Source organism: Mauremys mutica, chromosome 9, assembly GCF_020497125.1.
Source record: "Mauremys mutica isolate MM-2020 ecotype Southern chromosome 9, ASM2049712v1, whole genome shotgun sequence".
NCBI lineage: Eukaryota > Metazoa > Chordata > Testudines > Geoemydidae > Mauremys > Mauremys mutica.
The window spans coordinates 26,605,499-26,631,416 of NC_059080.1; the positions used below are offsets into that span (position 1 = coordinate 26,605,499).

Sequence of the window (25,918 nt, forward strand, 5' to 3'; positions counted from 1 at the left end):
TCCTTTGCACAAAACCAAATTCCTTGAGCTTTGCACAAGGAAGACGAGTTGACCCCTAATAGCTAAAACACCAGGGCAAAACAGTTATGTCTCTGGAGTCCCATTTCCTGCCATGTGGCTGCACAGTTCTAAATCAGACCAAAATTTGACTGGGAATGTTTTAGCAAAAAATATATGGAAATCTCTCGCTCGGATTTCTTGAGTGTGAATGTTTTTCTCTGGAAATAACATTTTGAAGTCACGAGGAGGTTAGAGGTCCAAGCAATTCTATACTTTGCCTCTGATAGAACGACTCTCCAATTGTCTCATCACAGGTGGATAATAGTTTCCACTGAACTCAAATTCAACTGGTGAGGACGTATTCTATTTACATATGCAATTAAATTAGTTTAAATTGCTCCAGACTTCAGCATTGTCGACATTTGAGGAGGTAAGCAATAGCACTTTGCTGATTCATCATAATACTCTACTATTTAAATCAAAACATGACGCAGGATCTGCTTCTTTCATGTAACCATGTAATTAAGTTTATATGCTGTGTTGTGCACATTGCACTGGACTATGTGTGTTTCCAATACTGTCTAATGTTGCTACGAGCTGTATTTAGAAGGATAATCAGGTTTATGACCCCAGATTCTTTCCTGTTTCTCAAGACATCCCAGAGCAAATGAAGCAGAACTGAACTCACTGTGCTTTGTTCTTTGAATTATCAGCTTCTTTCCCACTTTACTAAAGTCTACTCGGTCATGATACCCAGCTCATTCTCAACAGCATATAGCCCAACATCAAGGAGTATTGTTAAAGTTAAGTTTAAAAATTGTAATTTTGTGTGCCTCTGTGAAATCCAAGAGATGGATCAGAGAGAGGTAAATGTCCCAGAGCCATTCCTCCATCTTGGGCTCCTCACTTGAATCACAGTACAGGGAACCATATCTTATGTCACATCGTTCATCCCCTTTCTGAATAATAAGATATCTCGTCTAGTTACAGTCAGGGGATTCCCCCACTCCCTTTCAAACAGCACTATTTTGGGTTTCCTTTATTCATCCCAAACTCAATTCTGTTCAAACTGGACTAGACTGAAGACAGCACATCTTTGAATAGACATCTATTGTATTCATATTTTTCACGCAGAACCTACCAATTTAAATTCCCTTTAAAACTAAACCTTACACATATGGCCCATTTAAACTGCCTTATAGTGGGTTGCCTATTACATCTGCAAAACCTGCTCTTGTATAGGGCTCTGAATGTGTCTTTTCCCCTTTCTTACAATTTAGAAGCTATTTCAAACTAAAATAATTACGATAGAAAATTGCTTCAGAACACACACACACACACAATTTTCTGACAAAAGTTTAAAATATTGCTTTTTAAATTTGGGAGTTTCGAAGTTTTTCCCTTCAGCACAGTGACAAAACTCTCTAGCTCCTTACAATGCAAAGCTGAGACTCTGGGCAGGAAAAGACTTGAGACAAAAGGCCTGTTACCATGAGAACATATGAATGGCCATATTGGTCAGACCAATGGTCCATCTAGCCTAATATACTGTCTTCTGAGAGTGGCCAATGCCAAATGCTTCAGAGGGAACAAACAGAACAGGGCAATTATCCATCCCCTGTCGTCCAATTGCTGCAGCTGGCAGTCAGAAGCTTAGGGACACCCGAGCATGGGATTGTGTCCCTGACCAGTGATCAATCTATCCTCCATGACTTTATCTAATTCTTTTTTTAAATCCAGTTATAGTTTTGGCCTTCACAATATCCCCTGGCAACGAGTTCCAGAGGTTGACTGTGCATTGTGTGGAGTACTTCCTTTTGTTTGTTTTCAACCATATGCCTATTCATTTCATTGGGTAACCCCTGGTTCTTATGATATGTGAAGGGGCAACTAACTCTTCCTTATTCACTTTCTCTACTCCATTCATGATTGTATAGACTTCTATCATATCCCCCTTCATTCAGCTCTTTCCAAGCTGAATAGTCTCAGTCTTTTTAATCTCTTGTCATGCCACTCTCATTCTTGCTATTGCTCTAAGCAGCAGTAGCTGAAAAAGCAACCTGAATTTTAAAAGCACATACATTTAAAATGAACTGAAAGGTAGCCCTTCCCTATTCGCACCTGAAGTCTATACAAAAAATAAACAAACATAAAAGGGAAGGTGGAAAACCCATCCTTTTCTCTTCACCCTGAAAAGCAAAATTGTACATAAGTCCAATCAGGCAATAGGATTTGTAGAAACTCTAAACCTAGGGGACAGCACTTGTTTCACTCTCATTAAGAGAGATGTGCACATTAAATGGTCCCCTGCTACTCACTCTGACTCAGTGAGAGCTGATTATCACACAGTGCCTCATATATATATAAACCCAGATACTGAATAGGAAAGAAAAGTGAAAATTGTCCTTTGGAATTTGAGTTTAGGGCCCTCAGCAAGAGAGGGTCTTCTATAGCAACAGAGAATGCATAGAATGGGATGACAGCACTGTGTGGAATCTGGTGACATCATTGTGGTGGTCTGGAAAGGACCGGCTCTTTGATTTGTGTTTGGAAGCATTTTGTGGAGCAGCAAAGTGAATGTCTAAAGTTGCAGTAAGGAAGCTGCATTTCTTTTTTCTTGTATTAACTTAGCAGTCAGGTCATAGGTTTATTTCTTCTTACAAAAACTTTTGGAACAGAGAATACATCATATTACATAGAATCTTGGAGCTTTTGAAGTAAAATATACTTTGGTGGTGGAATTTTAAAAGGTAACAAGATATTTTCTTCCACTATAGTTATGTGTGATATAGAGATGGGGTCCTGTTATATAACCAAGATCTAAACACACTTGAGCACTATGGAAATTCAGATCAGGATCTGATGTTTATATTTTGGCCCTCTCTCTACAATACAAAATCCCCACATCTAAATCCTCAAGAAATTTGGGGAAATTTGAAACTTGGACTGGGTCCAAAGCTTTGCAACTAGGGAGGACGTTTAACACCATGTAAGTGTTTTTATGTCAACAAAGATATTACTCTACATTAAGTTATCCTCAGTGCAGGTACACTATTATGGGCTTTGAGCTGTGTATTCATAAAAACAGTCTGAAAATATAATTCAGGCTTTTGTGGGAAACTGGCTGCACATCCAAAAGTTTATTCAGCAAGAAATCAATGATCCTGTGTCACTTTGCCAAACGACGACTAAGCTGAGGTTATAATAATTGATATAAACAATAAAGATTCAGAGCTATATTCTTGCATTCTAAGTCACAGTGAGGAGTAACTTACTCCATAAGTAGTTCCACTAAATCAATGGAAGTTAAGCACATGCTTAAAACTAAGCTTAAATGTTTTGCTATTTTGGGATAGATTTAAGCATGTGCTTTCCTGAATCAGAGCCAGAGTGAAGGGAGAGGACAGAAACCCAGATTTTAAAGTGACATTTCTTTTACATTCTGCGGTGGTGTGCTAAACACTGTTGCAGTGGAGAACTCAAGCTTGGGGGCTTGTCCTCAGAATTTTCATTTCCAAAACAAACATAAAGCAATTATGGGTGAAATCCTGGCTCCGGTGAAGTGAATGGCAAAACTCCAGTGACTTCAGTAGAGCCAAGATTTCATCCTGTGGATATATTTCCCCGTGATTTAATGCCTAATGTTTGTATTGTTTCAAAAACATGTGGCTAGCTGCTATTCCTTTGAATACCTCCGGGCCTGCCTGACAGGTCTGTTCATGGTGACATCAAGGATGAGCTGTGGGGCTGTATATTTACCTCCTCTACAATGCTTAAGGAGGTAAAGGCACATTGCCAAGATATACAGCTCTGCCTGGCTGACATCATAATTAGACCTGTCAGTCATCCAGAGAAAGCCCAGCTCTGTATCTTTAGTGGAGTCCTCCCTTCCAGCCACCTGACATTTCTGGCAACTGCCTAATGATATTTAAATAATAAATAAATACATAAGTGAATAATATTTACTCCTTATTTAACACTTTCTTATTTTCAAAGTGCAGAAAAACCACTAACTAATTAATCTGACTGATTAATCCCTTGATTGCTATGGAAGATTATTGGGTTTTGCAGAGCTACAGGCTTCTTTCTGATGAGGGGGTTGGTTTGAGGGGGCATGTAGAATAACTGCTGTGACAATGTTTTGTTTATTTAGGGCTACTTAGCTTTTAGCCAGGTTTCAACAGGCCAGCAACAGAGCCAATTTGCTGGAAAACAGAGCTGTTAAAACCAAGAATTGCTTTAAATTTCAGTTTTAAGAGCACCTGGAAGCAATAAAACATCTAATTTTAATTTATTTTCATGGGAAAAACTCCAAACATAAAGTAATGAGAGGTACATATTGTTTATTTGCAACAGCTTAAAGATTTAAAGAAGGCCATTCCCAAGAAATATTTTAAAATTCCTGTACAATTATGGAGTTTTACTGTAACAGCACTTATCACTGGATGAGCAAAACTGTTTTTGAAAGGGAAGGAGATACTGATTTTGTTTGTTAAGGGCCCTAAAAAGTAGCAGCTGATCTGGAGGTTTTATATTTAAATGTGCCAGATTTCATTGCAAAGGACTGTACAGCTCCTGAGATATAAGATGAAAATGATGAGTCTGTACTATGCCCAAGAGCCAGCCAAAGAGTAAAGTGTCTACCAATGAGTAGTACTCCTATATATTATTTAAGTAGTTATAATAAAATATGGTTTAATATATTGCTGAAACCTTTTCCCCAAGTATGTCCATTGGTATGAGTCATTGCAGTACTAAATCTGTCTTTTTTTCAAAATCAGTCACGACATAAGTCTTAGCCATTTTAGTTGCCTGTGGTTCAACTAAGGAGATGTACAAGAACAAAATTAAGACATTTAATATTACAATAAGATACAGATGATTAAAAAAATCACAAACACTGTAACCTTATTCAGTGTAGATTTTATTCCAGTCAATTAAGTAATTGATCAAAGATAATAAAATATAAAAGCTCACTGCTGGAAGACTGATTTTTATAATCTGCCATTTGCAACTGAAACCAACAAGTCAAATTTCATATTACACCAAAAGGGGGCATATCCTTCACGTATAGAGGGGCCCTCTTACATCAAAGCCAATGTGGGGCAAGATCCACTAGGACATAGGGTGCAAGGGACTTGGGATACTTGTGTTCAGCTCCTGGCTATGACACAGATTTCTTGTGTGAGTTTGGTCAAGTCACTGGGTCTCTCTAGGCCTTAATCCGCCTTCTGTAAAATTGGGATAATGATATTGCCTTTCTCCTGCTCTCTCTCGGTCTTGTCTATTTAGATTGTAAATTCTTTGGGACAGGGATTGTCTCTTATGTGTACAATGACTAGTGCAGTGGGCTAGAGGACTATTGAGGTCTCTTCCAGTCCTACACATCTATGATTCTATGAAAAGGCCCTCGGCCCCCTGTGAGGAATTTCACCCTCAGCAGCCAAGGGAAAAAATGTTTACATTTTAAAATTAAGTTTGAAAGAGATACATTAGCTAAAGATAGAGTAGATTGGGGCTTAAGAAAGTTTTGTGGTTATCAATGCAGCAAGATCTGTCAATGGCAACTTGCCCAGTCTGAAGTTCCTTTCTCATCTCTCTATTGATCTTTTTTTGGAAGCGGTGCTGAGTCCTGGTTTTAGGTAAAAGGAGCAAGCACACCAAGCAGACTTGTCTTTGTTGTTCACAGCTTTCTCCAAGCACCCTTTCTGGACCAGGACAGAAGCTAAATAATTACAAATCATTCCCGATTAAGAAATGTATTACCATGAACTGGTAAACACCCGTGTCCCGCTGAGGGTCACAAAGCACAGTAACTCGGGCAGTCCTCCTTTACTCACGTTGCCTGACAAGGAAATGTGGGCTGAGGCAGGACTGCGCGATTTGTGTTTTTCATTCATTATTTTCCAAGCTGCTTCCGCCTTAAGCCTTGCTCGGTTTTCCCCTGGGCCAGATCCTGGCTCGGGCAATGTGAATGCATACGGCACACGGGAGCCTTTGCACACGAAAGCCAATGCTGGTAATAGAGGCAGGAGAGCGAGAATAACTATGGGGAAGAGAACTTGGGGGGGGGGGGGGCGGTTCTGCTGCTGTTTATTCTGGGTAGGAGACAACCCCCCCCCCAGCCGGCGGGAACTCAGGCTCCTGCAGGAGTAACAGCCCCGTAGTATGCCCGCGATAGCCGCCCGCCCGCCCGCCGCGGAGCTAGTCACGGCAGCGCTGGGGAGAAGGGGCTGCCGGGTCCCTGCGGCCCCTGGCCGGGAGGGGCTCAGCGCTGCAGCCCGCAGGAGCTCAGCCCCCGCCCTGGCGCGCGAGAGCCGGGCGCGCGGGACTCCCCGAGCCGGGCGGGCGGGGGGGGAGGGCTCGCGCTGGGCGGGACGGGGCGCGGCAGCCGAGCGGGGGCTGCCCTGGCACGCGCAGGGCCCCGCCACCTTAAATTGTGTGACGCCGGGTTGCCATGGCCACGGGTTTACGCTACAAGGGCTGATCCGGGGGAGGGGGCGGCGGCTCATTTCAGCACCAGGCTGGCCGCGGACAGCAGCGGCGGCGGCGGCGGCTCAGGCTCGGCGACTCTCCGCTTCTCCCCCTGCGGGCTCCGCTTCGGCGCTGGGGGGCCGGCGGGTCCCTGCCCCTGTGCGTGTCTCTCCCCCCCGGGCGCCCTCCGCGGCGCAGGCTGAGCCAGCCCCGAGCGGCGCGGACGGGGCGGTGAGGGGCGCGCCTCCCTCGCCCGGAGACTGTCTGTGGGGCGGAAGGGGGAGAGAGGACGGAGCGAGAAGGGGGCGCAGCTTCCAGCCCGGTGAGTCCCGGCTGCACGCCGCGTGCGTGTCGGTGCCGTAGGGCCCCTGATCTCACAGGGTCCCGGCGTGCTCGTGGGGTCTCTGGGTGCTAAGGGATGCTGAGCTCTATAGGCTCTGTCTGGCGCTATAGGGTCCGTGAGTGCTAAGGGATCCTGAGCTCTATAGGCTCTGGCGCTATAGGGTCCGTGAGTGCTGAGGGATCCTGAGCTCTATAGGCTCTGTCTGGTGCTACAGGGTCCTTGGGTGCTGAGGGATCCTGAGCTCTATAGGCTCTCTCTGGCGCTATAGGGTCCTTGGGTGCTGAGGGATCCTGAGCTCTATAGGCTCTCTCTGGCGCTATAGGGTCTCTGGGTGCTACGGGATCCTGAGCTCTATAGGCTCTCTCTGGCGCTATAGGGTCTCTGGGTGCTACGGGATCCTGAGCGCTATAGGCTCTCTCTGGCGCTATAGGGTCTCTGGGTGCACTAGGCTCCCTGGCTGTTGTAGGGTCCCTTTACCTTTGATGTAATGCCGGCATTCCCGAGTCGTACTTTGTGCTACAGGCGCCTTCTGGGGTCGTAGGGACCCTTGGGCTGTTACTTCTCTCGCAAGAGTGGGCGGGGTTGTGGGCCGATCGCACGCAGGAAAAGCAGAGCGGTTCTTCGTGGCGGCTGCTGCTCACCCCAGCCCCTGCCTGCACAAGCTGGAGACATAGTCTGCACCGCTGGTTTGGGTTCATTGCTCTTTACTCTCCATTTTGGGGGGGAGGGGGGGTTAGAAATAGGGCTCGATGGGGAGCCCACTGGTTTATTTGGAGTGAAGCAGCAAGTGAAATTTCTCCCCCTCCCCCACTCCGCTCAATATAAACTGTTCTGTAGCTCTAATTGTTCGATAACTTCGCTGCCCCAAGGAAGTATGTTTCCTCCGTGCTCTGTATTGTAGTGATGTATATTATCATTTGCTTAAATATTACAACAGGCTATTCGCTTTGGTCTCTACTTTCAAGAACATTGTATAACTTCTCTCCTACCCCTCCTGTATTAAGAATTTCACAAATAAATCACTGGTTAAAATTATTTTCCTCACCGGAAAGCAAGGGATCTGTTGATCCGGTTTTATTTTTAATCATAACCAGTTGAAGCTGGCACCTGGCATAAACAATAGGAAATGATACCCCCCTTTGGATAGGAGGGTGCAAACACCCTCCCAGATATTTACACTATATTTAGATCTTACCGGAGGATAGTGTGTACAGTCTCCTGGTTTTGGTTTTTAACTGAAAACTAGATCCATCAGTTTGCCCAGAGGAATTATCACTTTCCCAGAACTCATTCATCTGTAATCTAGTGTTGGTCCCAGGATAGGAGAGAGACAAGGTGGGTGAGGTAATATCTTTGATTGGAACAACTTCAGTTAGTTTAAGAGACAAAAGCTACTTGTGAAGAGCTCTGTGGAGCTCCAAAGCTTGTCTGTTCTACCAAGAGAAGTTGGTGTAATCAAAGATATTACCTCACCCACCTTTTATTATCTCAGTGCCTCTAAATAGGAATAGAATACTAGTTGAGTTTATAGTAACATTTAAGAACTCAGATTTAAAAATAATCCTGTAGTAGATGTGAATTTAACTGATAAACTAGTTTATAAACTATGAACCAGATTCAGATCTCAGTTACACTGGTGTAAAATCCAGAATAACTACATGACTTTGGGGTCTAGTGTTTGTCACTAGAGCAGATTAAATAATACAAAAAGTGAATTATGAATATTTTTGTGAATGAATGTGGCAGATTTGCTCTGCTATAATTTGTTGGGATTTATCATTCACTGCACAGTAGTAGTGGCTTATTTCTGGACAGTTGGATGAATCCCAAAAGTTTTATGAATTTTGGCACAAATGATAATTTCCCCAAAAAATCATACTGGACATGTGCTGTTTACTATTCATTATCCATCCAAATAGGAAGTAGAAATCATATCATGTGACTTGTGATAAATTACACAGCACAAAGAAATTGCAGATAGTTTAAATAGCAACCAATGTTGTTATTAATTATTTAGCATTCATGATGTGTTAAGCCATTTCAGAAAGGGACAGTCCCTACCCCAAGATGCTCAGGGTCTGTCGTTGGACAGACAGACAATGGGTTGCAATTTGTTTACAGAAACTATTTGGTGATGACTTCCAAATAAGGAATGCATTTGCAGAAATCAAGATTGGCTCACAAACAACCTGTGATGAAAAAAAAAAGGGGGGGGGCTATAGATTTGTTACATAATTTCTTCTTCTAAAAAAAAATGAACTGGGACTCCTTATCTCCTTCTGCCTAGCCCTGCCAATACATCTCTTTATGGTACATTTGTAACTCTTAAAACTAAACATGCTTATTATTCCATCATAAGGAAGATGGTTTATTAAACAGGTATATGCTTTGTATTCTGTGCTTTATTCCAAAGAACAGGTTTTTCAGGACTGATTTAAAAAAAACACAATGTAGTTGTCAGTAGTGACATGGATCACTGTTAACTCAGAAAATGAATGAGAAATCAAAGTGAATTGATGGTGCAGACTCCCTGATTAAGATTTAAACTATGTGTTCTTGAACTTTAGAGCCATATTGTGATTTGGGCTACATGCCACACAGATGGGTAAGAACCCCACCTCTTACACTCTTGCGTTGCTGTCCAAACTCTGCACCGAGCTAGCACACAGAAGTTAGGGCCTGATACAAAGCCCATTGAAGTCACTGGGAGTCTTTCCATTGAATTCAGGGCATTTTGAACTAAACCAAGCCAAGCCTTAAGTGGATGCTGAGCAGTATGGAGGGGTTAATGGGTGGAGCCTGGGCAACACTTTCCCACAATTTTCTGGCCAGCACATCTGAAACAGCATGAATGATGGTGGGGGAGTTCTCTAATTTCCTGTTGGTCTATATCAGCATCAGATTACTATCCCTTGACACAGAGACGGAATTGTGCCTCAGAGGGGTGTCTCTGAGGCATGAAGCCTCACAGGTGCAGCTTACACACCATCCTTGCTCTGGTCTGTGCCTAAAGGCAATTTTTTCCTGGGCATTGTTGCCTCATAGTGGCATAAATTATACAGTGTTATATATTGTATGGAGAGCAATTATTCAAATGACACAAATGAAAGTAATGTAATGACTGTCCTCATGGGTAGAGGAATGAACCTAGAACTTCCAAAGCTAAAAGTAAGACTACTACTTCAGTTAAGAAGGAACTCCTATAGCTAGTATCTAGAGTAGACTCAGGTCTACTATTGACCAACCGTTAGAGTGGGACAAGTAACATACCAAGTAGTGTTACAGATTTCAAAAATGGAGCAAATCACATGATTAATTATATTAAAGTTACATTAAAGTTGACTTATTTGTTTGTAAGGCAAGCAGGATTTGTACCAATATATTCAAAAGATATTAAAATTCTAGTTCCTACACACAACAGTGACATTCAGTATTCTTTGTGCTTATTTCCTCCATCATCTGTGTTCTGGGGGCAAATTCTGCCCTCAGTTACACTGGTGTAAATCCAGAATAGCTCTGTTGGTTTCAAAGACATTACTTCAGATTTTCAGTAGGGCAGAAAGATGGTCATATTCTGCTCTCAGCTATACTCATGGAACTCCTTTGAAATAAATGAAGTTGCCTGGATGTACCAATAGAATGAACTTGAGCCCACAGGTTTTTCAGTCCTTGGGCATAATGGGCTGATGTACAGTGAAAGTTATCAATAGACACTTTGTGTAATACCCTGCCACCCTCACTCATGCTGAGTACTACTTTATTCTGTGGATCCCATTGAATCCATTGGGACTACTTGTGGAGAGAAGCAATAGTCAGCATGTGTAAAGGTGACATGATCTATTGTATGTCCAGTGTTGATTAAGAATTTGCCATTTAAATATATTGTACAGTATATGGAAACCAAACAGTTCATCATCTACAACTTCTATGGAAAACATGCATTTCAAGCATGTTATCACAATACATGATAAAGAAAACAAAAAAGAAAGAGGATCTGTTTTCTAGTTCTTACTCAGAATAAAACTCCTGTACAAGTGTTGCCTGTATTAGGACTGTACAATTTGACTAATGGTAAATGAAAGGCAGTATATAAGGAAAACAAAAATAAAACACTCTCTCATTTGATTTGCTTTATCTTTCTGTGTGTGGAACTCCCATTGACTTCAGTAAGAGTTCTGCATATGGGATTTGCTGCTGCTCCCATTGAAGTCAATGATATTCCTTCCATTGGATTAATGGTGCAGGATCAAGCCCGTGGAGACTTTATAGAATTTGGAACCAAATATTGGGCCAAATTTGGCTCTTACACCATGGGCAAACTAAATGTATGCATGGTTCGGTGGTGTTGAACAGGATCTAGGGGACAGCAGAATTTGTCGCATTATGGGAAAATGTTTGGTATGAACACATTTGGGCCAAATTCTGCTCTTAGGACCCATGTAATCCCACTGATTTCCAAGGAGCAGCATGGGTGTTAGAACAGAGTTTGTCCCCCCTCTTGCTGTGTCTATTGTTTTTTCTCATGTTTCATATATTTTACTCAGTATTTAATCTGACTCCTTTCCATTAGCCAGAATGGGTTTGTAACTACACAAAAGTCTATTGCAAGCATCAGTGCAGGGGGTAGGAGACAAAAATTCAGGGACCTTTCAAGAAAAAACAGGTTTATTTACATCAGTTCTCACAGGATATCAGCAGTTTACTTACAGGCCACTGATTTACAAAACTAGAATGTAGCATATAAAATATTTGTAAAAGTAGCATTTATAAATATTGAATATCAATAAATAGAATTCCACTGATAAAATAGAATTTAGTAGTATTATTGTTGTTTTTATTCAAAGTATTTATCTGGCAGCAGACACGGTTTCTTCTTTTGAATATCAACAAAAGGATGTGTTTTTTCTATATAATACTACAGAGCCCCAGAAAAGGTGTGTGTTATCAGCTAACATTGTCACTCTTTTTCTACGTTGTTCTCTTTCTCTACATCTGCATCTGGCATACAGGGCCTGGCTTTTGGACATCCAAATGCCATGGTGATTCCTCTTTTTACAAATTTGGGTGATAGTGGTATTCAAGCTTTCTATCTTAGAAGTTGATGTCATCAACTGCCTGGCATTCAACATCCATTGTTGATGGCAGCATGAAACTGATGAACACACACATCTGTGCTAGGCTTCACACTTTTCCTTGGTTCATCAGTTTTACTGTCTTTCAGCATTGTGGCAATAACGTCATCAGTGACATTTCATCCTTCTTTCAGCATGGAAAAATAGCATTACTATGATCTTGTGGTTGCAGCATTGTTCCTTCTTCCTGATGTGATTTGAGCGAAATGATGCAGTTTACTTTATTATAGAATTGTAAAAAAAACCTTGTTCTATTTCTGAATGAGACTTCTTTAATAATAAAAGAGCTATGTTATGTGAAGTGCTGTAGGGGAACCCCAAGTCTTACTGATGCAAAATTAAGAATAAACTCTTGTACAGCAGGTACTTAAATTAGTAAAATATTTCATGTATTAGCTCCTCTTAATGATGTAGCTTATAAAGTAAATGTAGCATTAAAAGGAAAGTCCAATATTACATTTTGTAGTCATGGAATAGTTTTTGTACTTCGGAAAATATAAACATGAATTCATAATTTATTAATAGCTCTACTAATTATATATAATTTATATATAAATATATATATGTATGTATGTAATTATAATCTATAAAAATCCAAAACAATTGAAGGCAAATTCACCCATGAACAGGAAACTAATTTTATGTGTAATCAGTTATGCAAGATGTACCCTGTTATAGGTACCAGGACTACATTATTCTAGGGCTCTGAAATTATCTTCAAAAATACTTAAATTAAAAGCTTGTTACAGCAGTAATGGCCAAATTAAAAAATCTCTGTTTAATAAAGATATGTTAATGTCCCACTGTGGTATGAAGTGGTTTTACTTTAGCATTCATATGCTTTTCTTATATATTTAAATAGCATCGACATTTTATAAAATATTTTTTATCACTAGGAGAAATCATCACAATGTGAACAGATATTTTAAAGGTGAATAAAATAAATTTCTGATTATTAGACACAACAGTTGTTGTTATGCTTTTATACAGCAGTGGTTTTGTTGCTGCAATAATGATAATGAACTAACTTTTAAAAAAACTACATCTTTCATCACAAAGGATCCCAGAATGCTTAATAAACTGATACATAGACTATACACATAGGGATTATTTTTTCTGTCATGAAGTGCAGCTAATTCTGGGGTGGATTTTAGAATAGGAAGTGAAGAGAAATTAGATAGGCAGAATGCACCTGCCTAAATTAGAATTAGGAGATCTTTATGGACCCCAAGTGGCTGTGTCCTTAGTTTTACATCTCATCCAAAGCCCCTTGGCTTTGTACCCTCCTCCCTCCTTTGTCTTCAATAGTCCAAATTTGATAACATTCAGGGCACACTGCAAAGCTTACGTTCCCCCCACCCCCAATCACTTGAAAAGGAGAGAGAATTATGAGGATGGTTAATAGATGGAAAAGGAGGATTGTTTCAGTCTGTAACTTGCCTGCTTTTGCTGGAGGTTAGTCATATTGACAGGCATTTTTGATATGTGAATTTTAAGTTGAGTCATGGTGCTAGAGAGAAAGAATAGGTTTTACTTTTTATTAATCTAAAGAAATAAATACAATCGTTGCACTTAGAAACCGGAACGCAGAAAGATAAAGGCCAGACTTTTTGAAACAAGCCACTGATTTTGAATGCCTCAATTTCTGGGTACTCAGTTTGAGACAGAAGGAATGAGCAGCCATGACTCCAGCTGAAGTTAATAGGAGCTGCAGGTGCTTAACAGTTCTAAAAATCAGTGCCACAGTGTCTCAAAGTGGATATCCAGGCATGGAGAATAAGCATTTTAACAAACTGCCTGCATGTGACCTGCCACATTGTAGATCAGGGAACAGAACAGTAGAAACCCAATCCCATGTTTTACCTACTGGGCCATTCTCATTGTCACTATGTTCTATCAATCATTATGTATACATGAGTTCGGAATTAGGTCTAAAATGCATCTGTCTCTACTTCATCATAATCACAGCCCAAATTTTGTATTCAAGAATCAAAAGTATTCTTTTTGAGATAACAAAACCGAACTTTGTCTATGACAGCTTTTGAATATTTATTCATTTTGAAAAATATTGGGAACAATCTGAGTGTAGAATAGTTAAGGGATACACTATCTTTCTCTGCAGCATATGAATCAGCAATAGACCACTACTGAGATTAATATGCAAAGAACAGCTTACACATTTAGCCGCAAATGTTTCCTTTATGAGCATACTACAGAATAAGAAATTTTGTATGTTTCATAGCAAAACTCTGTCCTTCCTTGTGAATATTCCCTAAATGCCACAATAACAACCTCTAAATTCTAGTGCAATATCAGTTCTATCATCATGAAATATCCATCATCTCTCATCCCCGCACAAACACACATCCATACCTAACTGTTGAAAATACTCATTGATGTGAAATTCCTCCATTTATTTTGTATAGTGATTATTTTTGAGGATGGGTATTTTGCTATGCTCTCCAGTTGACCTGACCGACTCTGCTCTCTCAAAGTTGGCAGGGAAAGGACGTTCTGAGCAGGACTCCTGGACAATGTTTCCCAGGGATAGCGAGATCTTGTAACCAGCAGTTCATCTCCTAGGCTCCCTGGGCCTCAGCTGCTGTGTTGTTCTGCAGCTGCCAGCCTATACTTCTGCCTCCTTTCACTATCTGCCTGCAAACTGGATTCCTGCTCTGGCTCCTTTTCTGTGCTGCCAGGCTCCATGGAATAATGCAGGGAGCGTGCACTTTAATTAGCTGACCATTGTGAAGAGCTGGAGAGCAAAAGGTAGCTGTGGACAGATCCAGGGAAAGGAGACAGAAAACAAAATGTCAGGCTCCTGACTGCAGCTAACTGGCATATTCTGCAGCCAAAATCTGAATTCTGTGGCATCTTTTTGAAATTTGGCATCTGATTGAAATTAATAAGGCAGCTCACACCTCAGAGCAATTATTTTGGGCTCTTTGCAAACTCAGGTAGACGTCGCTGCCTCAGTTTACACTCAGTTCATGTTTTCAAGATTCTCTCTGCAATCATAAAGATAAGAAACAAATATTTTTTAAAATAAAAGCGGAGATTGTGGCGCATACTTCGGTGGCAAGGAATACATTTTGTGGTTGAAGGATCACAAACTCCCTAGAGCCCTTGTGATGGATTGTGGGTCCTGGCTGTTTCTTAGAGTTTATACACATTGGGGCATATATAGCTGGAATAACCAAGTGTTGGAGGAAAGATAAAAAATGATCAGATTGTCAGTGTTTCTTGAAATAAGCTCTTTTGTTCTGTGTACATACACTATCGTTTTGTTCTGTGTACATACACCACCTAGGACACTGAGGTCTTGGTCTGTGACTGGGGCTTCTAAGTAGTGCAGTAATACAAATGTTAAATAATAAGTGAATATTGTATATAAAAAGGATTTTTGTGATCACACATATCTAGTGTTAATAAAAATTCTTTATAATTTATGCAGAGCTGGTCATAAATCCATGCAACACACTCAGTTGCATGGAGTTCCCACTTGTGCCATTTATGCTTGTCTTAAATGAATTGGTTGCTGCCTGGCTTGCCAAGGGAATGAGAGCCCTCTGTGATTCACAGACATCTTTGGAAAATGTGCAAGACCTGATCTGCATTTGTGAAAGAAAAATATTTAATTTTGCTGGGGTCGTTATTGGTTCTAATTCTTTGCTTGTATAATTCCACAGTGTCTCTGTTAATTTGCTTATAAGTAATAATTCTTTAATCCCTTGGAGAAATAGTAAAATATTAATGCCTTGCAAGTTACTGCCTGAGTAAATACACTGGCAGAGGATTAAGAATGTCCTGAAGCTCATATTCTTTCTAAGTGCTGCTCTGTTTTCCCATTCATAGCTCTTACCTTATCATTTATGACTTAAAAGGCTATTGTCATAATTGCAGCACTGTCAAGCTATAATGCATGATTTATTATGTACAGCAGGTGACTGGTAGTTAACATTTAATCTCAAAAAGACTGTTATTGTTTGTTTTTTCCTGCAGCTTTCCCTGGGTGGTTCATGATTTTATTGGTGACAAGATGACGATTCATATTTTTACCAAAGGACCCAGTGAGTCATCTTATTAACTCTACTGAAGTACATGATTAGCAATATTCCTACCACAGTAAGTCTCTATTTGTTTCCATTCTCCTGGAAACGTGGTTCCATAATTTAGTGAGACTGTAGTATGCATTGAAGAGTAAAAGTATTTTTCTTTACATAATATAGTGTCATTATAAGTTAATAGAAATGATCATAGCCAAAAGTAGATCTAATGTTGTGCATTCTACCTTAGTTTTTAACTTAGCAGTAGATGTTACATTACAAGAGAAAGTTGTGCTACAGGCCACATTATTTATCAGGAGTCATATATGTTGGTGTACCTTGCATGCTGTGTAGGGAAGAAGATAAATGAAAAAACGACTATATTACATTATATACATATTACTTAGGTATAATGGCATACAATATCTAACCTGAAAGTGGATCCACATGCAGCTAAAAAAGGGTGTTCTGAGACATGATAGAAAGATTCAGGGGGAAAAAGAAATAATCTGTGTGAAACCAGCAACATGAATTACAAGTTAGTGCTGCATGCACAAAGCAAGCTCCTCATTACTCATTTGTTAACCCTGCCTGCCAACCACCAGTTCAGCCCTTTGGACTGCGTTTTGTACGATTTTGTTCACCTTATGCTGTGGGATTCCCTTTCCCAAATCCACAGCTTTGTGCCAGGATATATTATCACTGCTCCTATGATTCACAGTTCTGCAAACTGATGTACTTGGGCAGGTGCACGTGTGCATGACAGTGCTGCTTTTCCAATAGCTTTGATCTGGTTGGGAGAAAGATGAGGCACATTTTATTTAGTTATGCTCCTGTTCCTCTTTTGAATACTCACTTATTCTGTCCTTGAAGGTGATATGCTGCAGTACAGCCTGAAGTGCTTGGTTCCTGTTAAGGTTTACTTGCAGTGCCATGCAACCTTTTCTCACAGGAGAAGAGCAAGTGGCCTGGAGTTACATTTGTTATTTCAGAGTAACTAGATGGTAACTGTACTGCTTTATTGCAACTTGTGCATAATCTCAGAATAGCAGGGCAAAAAATCTCCTCACTGTATCCATTAACATTAGTTTCCTGGAAAAGATCTTGAAAACCAAGATTAAATTGGGGCTGGTCAGAAGATTTCCCTACTTGGAGTGCCTCATCTCCACTACTGTTTAAACTTCGCTCATGCACACTTGTGCTGTGAATAGAAATGCATACTTGCCAATCAATGCTGGCTGTAGTTCCTGAAGTCAATGCAGATTGCTTCAAGAAAGGGTCCTACCTAATGGAGAAATGTGTTTTTTAATTAGCTATACAGATAACCAATGTATAGTGAACCAAAACACAGAACTAGAAAAAAAATCACAATATTATAGAATAGAGCAAGGCTAATTAATGTAGCTGATGAGACATTTTAATGTAATCTCTGACAGGTCTCACAGTGACTTGTGTCAAGTACAGACAAAAAGTAAAGATAAATGGAGCATCAAAATATTCAGTGTGCTTGTTTGTATACTTAGCGTTGATAAAAGCTAGCAGATCAGAATAGAGCAAGCATATCTTTACAAAAATGTGTTCTGTTTGAAAATGTTAGCATATTATAAACCCCCTGAAAATGCTTTGAAACAGTAAGATAGAGCATATAAAAAGAGGATGTTAAAAAGTTTATAGTCAAAACATGGCCAAAATTGGAAGAGAATGTCCTCCAGATCTTAACTATCTAGATTTCTTTGTATCAGAGGGGTAGCCATGTTAGTCTGGATCTGTAAAAGCGGCAAAAAGTTCTGTGGCACCTTATAGACTAATAAACATATTGGAGCATGAGCTTTCATGGGTGAATATCCACTTCGTCAGATGCAAGATTTCTTTGGAAGTTTATGAAGTAGACACCGCTTGTCAGTAAGGTTTTCTTTTCCAGATATAAAATCCCATACCTATTTTTTTGGTGGAACTTGCCTGTACCTGAGGACTACGTAGTGCACAGAGTTGGTGAACTAACCATTTGCCACTGTAGAACTATATTCAAATTCTGTAACAGGAGCCTGATTCAAAGCTCATTGAAATCAATGGAAGTTTATCCATTTAAGTCAATGACTTTAGATCAGGCCTTTAATATACACTTAGCGGAAATGTGTTTGAAGGTCTCATACTCACACCTGTAAATATTTTTCCACATCACTTGGCATGATTTATGCTGTCTACTCAAAGATAGCCCAGAACATGAATAATCAGGGAGGTAATTTGTTACATTGTAAGAAGTTCAATATGTGGTATAAACTTTAACATATCCTGTCCAACCTATGCTTTGCTGCTCTAGCAAGTACATTTAAAAGAAAACCCTGAAAACCAGTTCTTCCCTCATTTATCTGATAATGCTAAGTTCAGGAATCTGTGTCCACAGCAATGTCTAATAACCTGCTGGGTTATTCCTGAGGGAATTCTGCCTCAGCACATAAGGCTGGATATGATACCCTCTCTAGGTCCCTTTCTATTATATAAATTTCTATGATATTATAACATCCTAAATCCCATAAAAATGTAGGAGTTACAAGAAAAGGCACAAATGAACTCTAAGAAATCTCACTAGGAAATTATGTTTAACAAGTTGTAGTATCAGTTACTTGGGAGAAAAATTAAACCTCTCCAAAACAAATATTCAAAGACTACTCTATTCTTTCACTGTAATGCTTCTAGTCAGCATGTAGCCCTCCATTGTTTACCTAGAGGTTTTTAAGAGGGGAATGTATTGAATGTAAAACATATGAGATACTTTCACATTCAGAAAAATTTTGCAAAGTTAAATTCTTTGTCATGGTGCAGGAAGCATAGCTAGAGATGTAGGGCTGTGGAAATCTGATGGCTAAGTATTTCTCTTCCCTCAAAGTTACAAACTGGGTAAAAAATATTAGAATTGGAAATTATCATCCATGACAGTATTTCACAAGACCTTTTATATTCCTGGAATAAGATTTTCTATCTAAAATATTTCCCATGGGAATGTAAGAAATTATGGTGTCATCCAATTGAAATCCAGCCCAGGGTACTGGGATTTGAAAAGGATTGTGGAGGGAGGATCACAGTTTTCATTATAACAGATTTTAGTAAATATTATAAATGTGCAATGATAGCTGCATAGGGAATGAACAGGCAATTGCTTTAGTTTTCATGTTGAATACTGTCTACCCTAAACTCATACAGGTCTACAATGTTTATCTACACAGGAGTTCAGACAAGATGATCAGAATGATCCCTTCTGGCCTTGGTATCTATGAATCTATATATGTCACACTAAAATAAGGGGAAGTTCGTGCTGTGTGAGGGCTATGGGATTGAGTCTAACACATGAAAAAGTCTTTTCAGCAGCAGTTTAAGAAAACAAACTAAATACTAACCTATTTAGGCCCTGATTCAGCAAGGTATTTAAGCAAATGCTTAAAACATCAAACATATGACTAGTTCCATTGATTTAAGTAGGACTGATCACACACTTAAAGTTATGTATGTGCTTAAATAGCTTGCTGAATTGGGGCCCCTTACAAGCAATATTAAAAATAAATATAAAATGGTTTAGCAACCACCCAAAACTGTTCCTAAGTTCACAAGTTACCTGAAATTTTTCAAATATATAGAGTGTATATAACTGAAGAGAGAAGGGAAGAAAATACACATCAGTATACATGTGTTGTCACTGTGGATTATAAAATAAAATGAAGGCCGGAAATGTTACAATAACATCATTACAATTTGCTGATACTTTGTTTTGCCAAAAGAAAATGGGAGGATTTTCCTTATCACTTGAGGGGCTTATCGCTTGATCCATCAGTGGTGTGCTTATTCAATTATCAGACATCCTCAATAAAACTACTGCTTCCCAGCTAGTCAAACAGCTCAGATTTCATATGCACCCACATGATGAGCTTCAAATAACCAGTCCATTTTTTAAAGTCAGTCAAGTCCTTTACCTCACCTTAAATGGAATTTAAGAAACAAAGTTCTCTAAGCAAAAGCGCTATGTGCTTTCTTCTATAAGGACCTAATCCAGCAAACATTTACACACATGCTTAACTTCCAATATGTGCGTAGCTCCACTGAAGTCAATAGGATTACTCACTGCTTTCATGTAAGTTAAGTTTTCCTCTTTTGGGGAAGGTTTGGAGGTTAATTGTTACCCACAGAACATTGGCGGCTGTTATACCTGGATGAGCTGGAATACTGTATGTTAAAAAAAATTAATATGTTGTTCTGACCAGTATAATGGTAAAACATTCTTTTTCTTTTACAAAAACTTTATAGTTACACTTTAAAGCCTTTCTGTCTGTTATTTAATAGTGACCTTTTGGTTCTAAGTCTCCAACAATTTAATGTATCAACTTAATAAAATATCCATGTTACAAGGAACTCCTACCAGGGGTGGCTCCAGGCACCAGCACGCTAAGTGCGTGCCTGGGGCGGTAAGCCACGGGGGGTGCTCTGCCGGTTGCCGCGAGGCCGGCAGGCAGGCTGCCTTCGGCGGCATGCCTGTGGAGGGTCCGCTGGTCTCATGGCTTCGGCGGACCTCCCGCAGGCTGCTGCCGAATCCACGGGATCGGGGACCTCCCACAGGCAAGCCGCCGAAGGCAGCCTGCCTGCCGTGCTTGGGGCGGCAAAATACCTAGAGCCGCCCCTGACTCCTACTAATCCAAAAGTCATTGTAATGAAGGAATTTGATATTTTACTTTTAGAAGAAATTCAATTAATTACACTGGCGCCAAGAAACACCCATTTTGTTTATATACAGTGCTCAGGTATATTGTAAGGGTTGTCTTCCTTATCTTTCTATTGTGTTATAGTAATGTGTTTTGAAAGTAGTCACATTAAACTCATTTATTACTGTTTATAATTATAAACAGCTGACACAATTTAAGGAACAAATTTCAAAATATGAATATCTTCAGTTTAACACAAACCTCTACAAGCTAATCAATCAAAACCAAGGGCAGTGTATTCTAAAAACAACACTTCAACTACTTGTGCAATATAGGAGTAAAAATTATATTGCATGTACAGGAAAATACAATAGCTCCCATTAACCAAAGCCAATTTTTAGCACTTATCTAAACCTATGTCCATAAGATGTCTGAGCAACAAGCTCTCATATGGTGGGGAATTTCTAGTGCTCACTCCTGAGTATTTGGATAGTCTCAGGAGTGAGCATATTAACTAAAGATTGCACCCTCTCTTGGGCTGGGCAGGAGGGTCCAACCATTTTCATAAATCACTCTTTCCATCACCCAGTGAGTCAGAGCAAACACTGCCTCACAAGGCAGCTTCAAACTCAACACTCTGAGTCAGAGCAACCAAACATTGAGTTTAATTGAAAAGTTATCAACAAATCACAGTATCAATCCATGAGTTATGATGGGACTTATGGAAGTGTGATGAAAAATTGTATGACCTTTAAGGGAGAAGCTTGATAGCATTTCAGCAATAAAACTCCTTCACTAAGTACGTATTTGGTGGTTAACTGCTGCAGAGGAGTTGAGGAGGCTTAGGCAGTCAACGGGGGAATCATAACAAAATGGCATTAGTTATTTATTTAGTAATGGAGTAATAGATTCTGGGGGAAAGGTTAGAAATGTGGAGAGTATTTTCCACTCAATAATAATAATATTTAGGTTAGTAATTGGTAATGTTAAGATAGTGCTTCTCTCCTTACATATTGGAGGTCTAACACTCAACTGTGAATTTTCTTCACTGTGTTGTTTTTTGAATGCAGTTCTTCACTACTTATATAATTACTATAATTACACCTAATTATCTAATTGTATAATTGTGTTTAATTACGTTTGTAGTGTACATACTTATAATCTCAAAATGAGAGTATTAAATTACATAAAACCCATTATGAAACTTCATGAAAATAATGTTTTGGACATGTTCAGTTAGCAATATCTTAAGCACAATATTTTGTTTTGTTTTTTTCAACTTTTTCTAATTATAATCCTAAACCAATTAATCCACAGACTGGTCTAGCTGCCTGCTTATCTTAATATAATGATATAAAAGCAAAAAATAAAATAATTAAGTTTGCTAAAGCCATGATTTCACCCAGTGTCTTTTGTACTGATTTCCAGTCACAAATATTGGAGAGTGAGGTGAGAGGCTTCCAGAAAGGTTCTACTTAATGGAACCCAAACCTCAATGCAAACAAGAGGTGGGTTCATTATCTGCGAACCAGAACTTGCAAGGTCTGCACAGTACTGCCAGGCAGTTAATTGGATAGGTCAGATAGACTTGCCCAGAGATTCTATGAGAACAATTTTACAGGTTCCTCAGCATCCAGCTCTTAAACCATAATGAAAGAAAAGAAAAAATATGAGATGCTGTGCACCTCTACATTTAGCAGACTCCAGCAACAAATGCATTAGAAATACTGAGGTAGATACATGAAGATCAATATTTTTCATTATTTCTATTTTTGTTAAATAATTCATTTCAGCAGTTCCATGTATGTAACAACCATTGAAAACAATGGATGCTTTTCATTCAGAACTGAACTGAACTTGCCCATTTAATTCTGGAGGTTGAAAACTATACTGAATTTAATTGTAACAACCAGGAAGCTCAGATTGTTAATCTGTGAGTGGTTTTGCACTGAATCATATACTGTTTCCTAAATTTACTTCAGAGTATTTTAGTCACTGGACTAAACAATAATGTAATGTTATTTGATAGAGTTAAACCTCGAGAAAATCCAAATTCAACTATGGCCAATGAAAATGCAATGGTTTAGTCAGACATCCAACTCATGATATAGCTCAATGCAAAATGTATTACTTTCTTATTGTGCCTAACAGGTAAGATGTGTGTTTGTCATGGCATATGACAGGCTTTTGTATGTTTGGGTGGATCCTAATATTTTCCTCTTAATATTTGTGTTGTTTTTCCTAGTTAACCAACTGACTTCACAATGACTGAGGATTTAGATCACAGATTCAGTTGTCTCACTTGGGATCAGATAAAAATACTGGATCAAGTATTAACTGAGGTAATACCTATTCATGGAAGAGGAAATTTTCCAACACTCGAGGTAAAGCCAAAGGATATCATTCATGTTGTAAAGGAGCAGCTTATTGAGAAGCAAATCACTGTTAGAGACATCCGCCTGAATGGTTCAACAGCTAGTCACATCCTTGTGAAACAGAATGGAACTAGCTACAAAGACCTGGACATCATTTTTGGTGTTGAACTACCAAGTGAACAAGAATTTCAGGTTGTTAAGGAGGCAGTGCTGAATTGCCTACTGGACTTTTTACCAAAATGTGTCAATAAAGAAAAGATCACTGCTCAGACTATGAAAGATGCATATGTGCAAAAGATGGTCAAAGTCTCCACTGATCACGACCGCTGGAGCCTCATCTCATTGTCAAACAACAGTGGGAAGAATGTAGAACTAAAATTTGTAAACTCACTCAGACGACAGTTTGAATTTAGCGTTGACTCCTTTCAAATAATACTGGACTCCATGTTAAATGTTTACAGTGATACAGAATGTGAATTGACAGAAGACTTACATCCCACCATTATTGCAGAGAGCATGTATGGAGACTTCAATGAGGCAATGGACCATTTAAAATACAAACTTATTTCCACAAGGAACCCTGAAGAAATCAGAGGTGGAGGCCTTCTGAAATACAGCAACCTTCTGGTTCGTGACTTTAAGCCAGCAGATGAGGCTGAAATTAAATCTTTAGAACGTTATATGTGTTCCAGATTCTTCATTGATTTTCCTGATGTGGCTGAGCAGCAAAGGAAAGTTGAGTCATATTTGCGCAACCATTTCATTGGGGAAGAAAAGAGCAAGTATGACTACCTGATGACTCTGCGCGGAGTTGTGAATGAGAGCACAGTGTGTCTTATGGGACATGAACGACGACAAACACTGAACATGATTACAATTCTTGCTTTAAAAGTACTTGGAGAACAAAACATCATCCCAAATGCAGCCAACGTAACATGCTACTATCAGCCCGCTCCATATATCAGTGACAGGAACTTCAGCAATTACTATGTTGCTCATGGACAGCCACCTGTCATCTACCAGCCATATCCATTTCATATACAAATGCAAAGTGGAATGGTTTAGTAAAAGTTAGCCTCCTCACTGCCCACCCCGCTACCCTAGTTGTCCAAAATAAAGGCCTCATTACAGCAAGTGTTACATCACTCAATTTCATTTTTTGTGCAGATTGCCAATGGCCTTTGATCAGTCAGGGCTGAAAACATCAGTAAGCATATCATGAAATTTTGTTTATGTAAAATCACTGGCCATTATTTAACAAGTTCACGATGACTGTCATATGTTCTTAAAGCAGACATACTCTGTGACTGAACTGTCCATCCTTTTTGGCCAAAAAGAGAAAGATATTAACAATTCTAATTGTACAAAGTGCCATACACAATTGTTCTAGGTTCTAAACCATTCATTAACATAACTTAAATAGTGCATCTGGAAAATATATGCCACTAAGATACTTAAAGTTGTTCAGTAGAAACACCTGATTTAAAGATGATAGATTTAGAAAACATTGATATTGTGGATAGATTGAATCTACGAGGCCAAATTTGTTCCTCAGTTTCACTCATATAACTCTGCTAAAGTTCATTTTGCAATGCAGACTGTAAAATCATTTTTGGAATTTGCATTGATTGACTGAAATTATGAAATACCCTCATAGGTTAAGTGTTTCTCTATGGACTTCATCCTGCAAGATGTCAAACATTTCTCACCTCTCATTAAGGACATTAGCAGTTGAGGTCATTCACGAAGATGCTCATCATCTTGCAGGATCAATCTGTACTGAAGCCCTATCCTATATTTCTTGTGCACCCATTGATTTCAGTAGGAAATTTGAGTGTGCATGGAATGCAGCATTGGGCCCTGAGTCTGAATTACTGATACTGAAGATTGTATAAGCAGGTGATTTAATTATTCTGCACAATTATTTATGAAAAGTATATTAAAAGTATGAGGGAGAAAGTGAACATTCAGCATGTGGAAACTTTTTTCCTATACATATTTGATACTGACCAGGGGAAAAAAAGTAAGCTTAAAGGTAGAGCATATGGTAATAATGAAAACAAAGAAACAAAACCCCACCAGAACAGTACTGTGTCATTTTGAAGTGATTTTAAAAAAATGTTCTTAGTTGCATTTGATATGACATTTTATACTAGAAATGTCCTGTATACATTTAGATGTGTGTGCACATATACTAGTAGCAAATTAAAATCTCGCTCATGATCAGGAAATAGAACATTAGTTGCAAGTTTTTTTGTGTGTGTTTACCAAAGATAAGTTTTTAAACATGTCACTTAAGTGCCTCCTAGTGCCAATTGTTCCATGAAAGCTGTAATGCATTCTAGAATTGGTCATGCTGGATATATGGAAAGCTGAAATATATGCTGTTGGAATTCCACTCGTGGATTATCTAATGTATCCTGTACTTACAATGGGTCTGATCCTGCACCAGTGAGGTAAATGGGAGTTTTGCCATTCACTTCATTGTGTGCAGGATTGGGGCCAACTAACCTGATCCTGTTCCCAGTGAAACCGACTGAGTTTTACCAATGACTCAAGTAGAAGCAGGAGCAGGGATTGAAAAAAAAATCACTAATGACAAAAACATTTAGAGTGGATACTGTTACAAAGTTAAAGCTGTTAGTCAACATCTGTTGTTTTTTTTTAATTTCTGATGCTTCATGTGTCACTCTGCCGTATAAAGAGCTCATGATGTTACAGGATGTAGCATCATTTCACATCATGCCACGTTAGCTGACCATTATATTATGAAGTGTTGACTATATTTTACCTGTATACAGACTCCCAGGTCTTAGAAAAATATCACCTGTGTGCAAAATGTTTGATTTATTTTACATAG

General features: G+C 39.3%; 1 protein-coding gene across 5 annotated transcripts; it reads left to right on the forward strand.

The window, feature by feature from the left end:
• Positions 1–2,564: 2,564 nt before the first annotated feature.
• On the forward strand, positions 2,565–24,395 carry TENT5D (terminal nucleotidyltransferase 5D). 5 transcript variants are annotated; one of them, XM_045029113.1, is made up of 4 exons: positions 6,507–6,796; positions 15,952–16,074; positions 19,220–19,260; positions 22,929–24,395. In XM_045029113.1, the coding sequence occupies exon 4, from the start codon at positions 22,948–22,950 to the stop codon at positions 24,121–24,123; it is 1,176 nt and encodes a 391-aa protein (XP_044885048.1). In that variant the 5' UTR covers positions 6,507–6,796; positions 15,952–16,074; positions 19,220–19,260; positions 22,929–22,947; the 3' UTR covers positions 24,124–24,395. The 5 variants fall into 5 exon arrangements, with proteins under 5 accessions (XP_044885045.1, XP_044885048.1, XP_044885044.1 ...); XM_045029110.1 differs by lacking the exons at positions 6,507–6,796; positions 19,220–19,260 and adding an exon at positions 2,565–2,750 and having other exon boundaries at positions 22,929–24,388; XM_045029109.1 differs by lacking the exon at positions 19,220–19,260 and having other exon boundaries at positions 6,508–6,796; positions 22,929–24,388.
• The last annotated feature ends 1,523 nt before the right edge of the window (positions 24,396–25,918 follow it).